This window comes from Chondrus crispus, genomic scaffold (assembly GCF_000350225.1).
Source record: "Chondrus crispus Stackhouse genomic scaffold, scaffold_9, whole genome shotgun sequence".
NCBI classification, from domain to species: Eukaryota; Rhodophyta; class Florideophyceae; order Gigartinales; family Gigartinaceae; genus Chondrus; species Chondrus crispus.
In genome coordinates this window covers 250,121-257,696 of record NW_005178873.1, presented here as the reverse complement: position 1 = coordinate 257,696, position 7,576 = coordinate 250,121, and the positions used below count along the sequence as shown (strand labels likewise).

General features: G+C 54.7%; 3 protein-coding genes; 2 read left to right on the top strand and 1 right to left on the bottom strand.

Moving 5' to 3' along the window:
• Nucleotides 1-1,366: 1,366 nt before the first annotated feature.
• Nucleotides 1,367-2,532, top strand: CHC_T00007918001 (hypothetical protein). XM_005712224.1 is given in 2 exon segments: nucleotides 1,367-1,627; nucleotides 1,628-2,532. The coding sequence occupies 1 exon segment, from the start codon at nucleotides 1,367-1,369 to the stop codon at nucleotides 1,625-1,627; it is 261 nt and encodes an 86-aa protein (XP_005712281.1). The 3' UTR covers nucleotides 1,628-2,532.
• An 81-nt stretch (nucleotides 2,533-2,613) lies between these two features.
• Nucleotides 2,614-4,219, bottom strand: CHC_T00008323001 (serine hydroxymethyltransferase, cytosolic (glycine hydroxymethyltransferase)). XM_005712223.1 is given in 2 exon segments: nucleotides 2,614-2,794; nucleotides 2,795-4,219. 1 exon segment carries the CDS (start codon nucleotides 4,217-4,219, stop codon nucleotides 2,795-2,797), a length of 1,425 nt encoding a protein of 474 aa, XP_005712280.1. The 3' UTR covers nucleotides 2,614-2,794.
• A 13-nt stretch (nucleotides 4,220-4,232) lies between these two features.
• Nucleotides 4,233-4,922, top strand: CHC_T00007917001 (hypothetical protein). The gene has a single exon (XM_005712222.1). It carries the CDS (start codon nucleotides 4,233-4,235, stop codon nucleotides 4,920-4,922), a length of 690 nt encoding a protein of 229 aa, XP_005712279.1.
• Nucleotides 4,923-7,576: the final 2,654 nt, after the last annotated feature.

The window sequence follows — 7,576 nt, the reverse complement described above, 5'->3', positions numbered from 1 at the left end:
CCGCCGCCACGCAGCCACGGAGCCCCGTGCTGGAGATCCTGCCGCCGGCTTGGGTGGCGCGGCAAGTCGAGAAGGCGGCCGCGGAGAGGGGACGCATGAGGTGCCCGCAGTGTGCCGCAAAGGTCGGCGCGTGGCGGAAGGGGGGCGAGGCGCTGCCGAGGTTCGAGGTCACGGTTTCGGCGGTTGATTTTGTTGCGGGGTGAAGGTGGCCGTGTGCGCGGGTTCTGCGGGGGCTGGAGAAGGGCTAGCGTTGTTGGAGAGTAGTGTCCTCGAGAGTAGTGTCCTCGAGAGTAGTGTCCTCGAGAGTAGTGTCCTCGAGAGTAGTGTCCTCTTCATGACAACGTTGCAGTTGTATTGAGACATGTCGACTGAGCCAAGCGCTAAGCTCAAACGCGCCATCGCAAACATATGCAGTAAGTGGTTTAAGCATTCAAGGAAAAGGTGACTTGACACTATCCTGTGCTTTCCTTTGTCAGCAATCTCTGCAGCTCTACTGGCATCATTGGGAAGTGAATCCACTAACCCTCCAATGATGCGAAAGCTGTTGCCACCCTGAAGCATGTGTGCCATGAAACCGCTGCTGTACTTGCACCTCAAGCGCGATTGCCATGAGCAAACCGTCCGCGGTACGGTTGAAGACGTACTCCTACTGGCGTTGACGGTGACCCGATCTCTTGCCTCGAACGTGTAAACGAAAAAAAAAAAAGGAAAAAGGCGACGCGGCACTTGCCACAGAGAAGAGGCTTGAACGAATTTTTGTGGCAAATTTTTACCATTTCCGCAGCCTGCATTCATAGCTACTGTAGCATGCAACGGTTGCATGCTAAACACATCGTGTACCAAGCTGCGGCCCCTTCCTCCCCATACTCCGCCGGCGTTCACATACACCAAGCCTCCACCGGCGTAGCCATTTTTCCCAACCCGCGTGAAACCGCCGTCAGCTCGCTTTCGGCACATATCCCGCGTCGCACCCGACTAAGCCCCATCGCCATGGCAACCAACACCCGCCCCGGGCGGCGCTCCCTGAGCGACCGGCTGCGCGGGATGCGCTTCATGAAGCACAAGGAGGAGACCGAGATCCGCGAGAAGCTAGCCGCAGAGCAGGAGGCGCGCGAGAAGGACGCGCATTGGACGCTAGAAACGGTCGACGACCGCGAGGAGAACATGCCCATCGTCCTCATCGAGGACGGCGTCTCGGATAACCCCATGCTGGGCCGCGCGGGCAGACAGTCGTTTGGCAACTTTAACCCCGTACTCGAGATGAAGGCCGGGAAGGGGGGGCGGAAGGGGGGCGCGAAGCAGGAGGTCAAGGACGAGGCTAAGCAGGACGCCAAGGAAGAGGTTATGGAGGAGGGGGAGCTGGAGGATGGGGACGTCATGCTCCAGGAAGAGGAGAAGCCGGCGGCCGAGAGGAGGAAGGAAATTGGGAGGAAGCCAAAGTTGTTGGGCGTCAGGGGAGGCATTTGGAAGAAAGAATCAAGGCCACAGCACAATCGCTATCGCATTAAAGCTAAGAAGACTCACAAGAAGAATCGGTAATGCTTGTTTGGTAAGAACAACCTTCTCGCGTGCAAGTACACGCGAGAAGGGAGGAAAATGTGAAAGCACAGGGAGACGTTCATGTTAAGACGATCCGGCTCGGCCCAGATATCGCACCTGAGGAGAGTCAAGCTTTGGGTAGCACGTTTTGCACTGCGGCTCCAAGATTAACGACGCATCACGAACAAAGCGATTTTACTTCTGCCAAGGTTTTCGTTTCAGGCCTCTCCGGAATGTGACCAGCGGTTTGGCCAGCGTCCGGTTCGCAGTGTGCGGTTGTACCCCTCAAGAGGTGGTGTTTACATGTAGCGCGAGAGAAGCGATCATTGCAAAGCAGCGTGGTTATCCTGCAAGAAGAAGCTCAACTGCTGCTTCATGCCGCACCGCACCGCCAACCGTTGTGAAGTAGCACAGAAGCCATGTGTTGCGCTGACATTGCCGCAGTCACTGTGCCCTCCTTCCCTCCTACCAAGCATTCGTCTTCACTTTTGGCCAGAAGGGAGGCATGCGTGGGCGGACCTGGTGCCGTCCGGCTCAACCACAAGTGCGTGCGATCTAACTCTTAACACCCTCGACAACTTTTAGTCGGACACCTCAGGACCCGCTTGTGATGGCGCGCAGGACTAGGTTTTATTTGCTCCCAGAAACGCAACCATCCAGCCCGCCATGGGATCTAGCCACACTGGCATCGAAGGTACGTTGTTCTGCCATTTTTGTTGATCCGTAATCTCGGCATGATGTCGATGCCTCAGGGTCTCGCCCGGTCTCGAAAAGTCCTGGGCATCGGTACATCGGAATGCTTGCTATTTATAATACTTGTCCACTGTCTTCGTGCAGCGCTCAACATCCGTCTACGTAATCTTGAAAGGCGTTTGCCGTTTGTAGTTGTTAATCGTGTCTGGAAGCGGAGTTCTCTGAGAACAAGGTCACTATGATAGCGTTTTAGCCAATACATACAAACTAGCATTACGGCATCGCATGTCCGCCGGGTAAGTACCGTTTTTTCTTCATTTGCCATCGGCCCATGTGCAATCTACTCCCGATATGTGTCCAATTTGGACAACTGTCGTATTGTCGTCATCGCTCCATGGCACGAAGCCATATAACGGGCAAGGTTTCTTTACGTGTATCATTCGTGCTCCTGCAAACACTCATAGCAACTCTGTCCAACCACAAAACTAACTGCAGTCATCCAAATCACTGGCAGGGCCACTGAAACCATTACTAAAGGAAAGGGAAAAACACTACAGCTCCTTCAGAGCAGACCACCGGGCATGGGGAACGCCTTCGAAAACTTGACGACGTCGTGAAGCAGCGTCTTGACGTCCTCGTTCTTCGCGGCAACGGCGGCAAAGTCCTTCAGCTTCTTCCCAGATTCTTTCTGAATCGTCAAACAGAGCTTGACCGCACGATCCAAAAACTCGGCGACCTTGACAAAGTCGTCCTCGACCAGTCCGCGCGAAGTCATCGCCGGCGCGCCAATGCGCACGCCGCCAGGCGTTAGCGCCGACTTATCGCCCGCGACGGCGTTCTTGTTGAGCGTAATGTGCACCATGTCACAAAGCAGCTCCACCTTGGACCCGGTGATACCATTCGGCCGCAAGTCCCACAACACGAGATGGTTATCCGTGCCCCCCGTGATGAGGGTATAGCCCTTCTTCACAAGCTCCTCTCCCAGCGTGCGGGCATTGGCCCTGACCTGCTTGATGTAAAGCTTGAACTCGGGGGTCATGGCCTCCGTCAAGGCAACGCCTAGAGCGCCAATGGTGTTGTTATGCGGGCCACCCTGGCAGCCAGGGAAGACGGCCTCGTTAATGGGAGTTTCCCAGTTGTACCTCTCCCCCGTGGGGGTGCCATCGGCGGCGCGCTTCTCCCCTCTACGGAAGAAGATGAGCCCCTGGCGCGGCCCCCGCATGCTCTTGTGAGTGGTGGAGGTGACAAAGTCACAGAGGTCAAACGGGTTGGCAGCCTCGCCAACGGCGACGAGGCCCGAAATGTGTGCCATGTCGCACAGCAACATGGCACCGGCCTTGTCCGCGATGGCGCGCAGACGAGGGAAATCCCAGTCGCGCGGATAGGCACTGGCGCCGCAGATGAGCAGCTTGGGACGGTACAGCAGAGCCTGCTCCTCGAGCTTGTCGTAGTCTATGTAGCCGGTCTCGCGGTTGACTTGATACGGCAGCGACTCAAAGTAGACACTAGTGGCGGAGATCTTCTTCTTGGCGGTATAAAAGCCATGCGTGAGATGGCCGCCGGAGGGCAAGTCGAGCCCCATGATGCGGTCATGCGGGTTCAAAATGCCGGTGTACAGGGCGAAGTTGGCGGTGGAACCGGAGTACGGCTGGACATTGACGCCCCACGCGTCCTCTTCCAGGCCGAAGCACTCGAGCGCGCGCCTCTGGACAAGGCGCTCGATCTCATCGATGACGTGATTTCCGCCGTAGTAGCGGGCGCCCGGCTGGCCCTCCGAGTACTTGTTGGTCAGGGACGAGCCTAGGACATCCATAACTGCGCGCGAGGTGAAGTTCTCCGAGGCGATGAGCTCGATGCCCGTGTACTGGCGCTCCTTCTCGCGCAGCAGTAGGGCGTGGATCTCCGGGTCGACCGAGGCGACCGGGCGGTTGCCGGGGAAGCCCGCAAACTTGTCGGCATAGTGGCCGTTGACGTAGCAGTCCACCATGGTTGTTTGTGTGATGGTGTTTGAGAGTGTTGGTGGTGTTGGAGGTGAAGATGGGGAGCGATGGGAGGGGCAAGAACGTTGCGGCTGGGAGATGCAGTGGCGGTCGAGGGGTGACCGGAGGTATTTGGGACAGCGGCGAGAAGTGGCGGAAGTGGCGGAGGTGGCGGCGGTGGCGGAGGTGGCGGAAGGGTCATGTTCGGGCGGTGAATTGAATGCGAAAAACAGGACTCGTGGCAGTGGATGGGACGGTTGCCAACATAAGTTGCGGATCGACTGGAGCGGCGAGACACTTGGCACGTTTTCGTTGCGGGAGAGGCAGTCTCAAGGCAAAAGTGCTCCTCCGCAAGCTCGCACACATCGGGAACGGCGCCATCGGGAACGGCGCCATCGGGAACGGCGCCAGCTGTCTCGCTCATCCGCACGGACAGCACCAGCAATTCCAACCTCGCTCTCACCGCTGTGGCCCAACCTCGGCGAACAACGCCCGCCTTGGGCGCACCGCACTGGCGCAGCAAACGCCCACCCTGCCCCCCCCCCGCCGCGCCATGCCGCCCCTCTCCCGTTCCGCCCGCATGAGCTTGCGCATCGCCGGGCTGGCCCTCCTCAACGGCGCCGTCTACCTCGTCTACGTGCGCGCCATCCAAAGGGCGAAGAACTCCGGCGTCCGCGGCACGCTGCATCAGGACGGAAACCTCAATTATGATCGAATTGTCCGAGCCGCGTATGACAACTACGTGGGAGAGGAGAAGGAGGAGTGAAACGTTTCCAGCGTTTTTATATATACTTGTATCGGGTAAGAGACGTCCCGCGGTGTGTGTCGGTAGGCGAGAAAGGATGGCAAGCTCAGGCGTTGTTGAACAGGGGGGAGGGGGCGGGGTAATTTTATCAATGCATCAGGGGTGCGCTTACAAATACACTAGACCTTTTGAACAGTTGTCAATTGACAACGCACATATTATTGCCATAAAGGGGGGGTAACGCAACTCTCGGACAACGCCGCAACTATCTGGACTGCAAAAATATTTGAAAACATATGTGATGCGTGGGCCAAGACGCCTTCTCAACCATAGAGCACGCCACGAATCGTGTTCTAATCGCAAACCGTGTGGATAGATTTAAAAACAAATCTGCTCAATGAGCAGAACACGGCATGTTACATATAAGACACCATTATCTACTGTCTCCGCTGCGACAAGGCGGGCTTTTCAAAAGCGCAACTCCCCGCTCGCGCCAAAGTGCCATACACATTCGATAATATCGACACACACTATTCGAACCATGCATCTTCGAGATGAATGTGTGTTATGCCGTTTTTCCAAGACCAAGAAATGGCATCCTCTCGTCCTCGCCATTCCAAACACAAACGATAAAGAAAGCCATCGAAATGGTTCGATCAGGGAGCACCATTCGCAAGGCGTCCGAGTTTCACTGCGTTCCCCGTTCTACACTACACGACAACATTGCGAAACAAAATCCTCGCGTGCCATCCCCCCGCCGCCCCGGTCGCCATCCATCTTTGTCGTCAGTTGAAGAGGACATGGTTCTGACGCTGCTGTTTCGGTATTCCGAACGTGGCATTCCGCTCCGTCGCAGGCACATTAAGGAAGCAATTGAGATAATCGTCGCTCGAATGACCCCAGGCCGCAGACTGTCATTGCAGTTTAAAAATGGGTCTCCTGGTTCCCATTATCTTCGGGACTTCACCCGTAGGCATCGAACGCAAATTTGATTTGCCAAACCTTTGCGATAGGAGGCGCTGCGCTTCAAAGCAGTCAACGGCGACGCGCTCACCACCCATTTTGCAATTGTCGAAAAGATTATCCGAGAGCACGAGATAGACCCCTCAAGGATTTGGAACTGCGATGAAACGGGCGCTACACCACGACGTGATGCAAATGGGAAGCAGAATGTTCGTGTTTATATGACGAGAGCTGGTTCCCAGGACGCAAAAATTGGCCATTTTCTAAATACAAATAGAATCACGCTTTTACCGGCCGTCAGCGCCAATGGAGCCACTATGCCACCTATGTTTGTTTTTAAGGGAGTCTGTGTACCTTATAGGGTGACGAAAAAGGAAGGGGTTGAGGTCTTAGAAACGTATGCTGACGTTTTGCCAGAGAAATCATTGATCACTATGCGAGAAAGTGGGGGTGGGGTGGACACAAGCAATTTTCGCCATTGGGCTTCGCACTTCATAAGTGCTGTTGCTCATCTGACCACGAACGACAGAAAGGTTTTATTGATACTGGACGGGTACCGATCCCACATGGCTGTAGATACACTTGAGTTGCTGGATGCGCACAATATTATTGTATATGCCCTGCCAGCACACACATCGGTCAAAACTCAGCCGCTGGATGTATTTGTCTTCTCGGCTTTCAAGGCTTCTCTAAACGAAGCAATTAATTTGGCAGTATTGCGCAATGGAGATAACACTTGGGATTCTTTTACATTTTGCCGGATGCTGACTTTTGCGTACAGAAAGTCTTTTACTCCGCACAACATCAAAACCGAATTCCGCCGCGCAGGCCTCTTTCCAGTCGATTCCTCCCAACTCCTGTCGATTCCTAGACCCAGAAGTTTTGCGGCACCTGATGTCGTGATGACAGTTGATGAGCTCGAGAATTTATTTGAGGAAAAAAGAGTTAAAATGTGTCTTCAGTTTTTAGGAGAAGACACAGTAATGGCATCACACGGATATTTGGACACAGAAAAGGGAGCGGTGCTGACATCTGCGAGGACTTTGGAATTAGCACGGGAGAAGTATAAAAGCGATAAAAGGAGGAGGATCGAGAAGGAATTGCAATGTTCAGTCTTCGCCGAGCGCGCCGCTCGCCGCACTGCCATCGCTCAGGCCGCCACAAACCGTTTCCGGGATGCTTCCTGGCAGCGACGTGCGGCTCTTGCCGTCGTAGCAGTAGAGGAGCTGAAGAGCAGTGTACGCCCTCTGCAAGAGCGGCGGGCCACTGCTCGTGCACGTACTGCAAAGAAGGTTCTGCATGCACACACGAAAGTCAGAGCGCAAACCGATGCATGAAGTGGCAGGCAATAATGCCTTCATAGGCTGCCAGTGTATGAAATAAAAAAAGATTTGTCCGATCTTTGCCTCATTTTTCCCTTTGTTTCAAAAGAAAGAGTTTTGTCCTGCGATATGACCTGATATGAGGCTGTTTGTGTTTAGCGCTTGATACCCTCATATGAAAGGCGCTGACAGTCACAATGAGAGAAAAAGTAGCCCTGTGTGACTCGTAGAAGTATGATTGAATTTTAATTAAGTGCGTTTTGTCCGGGATTTGCGTTACCCCCCCTTTACAGTAACCATGGGGGTAGCAACGGAAACGACCGAGTAAATACGGA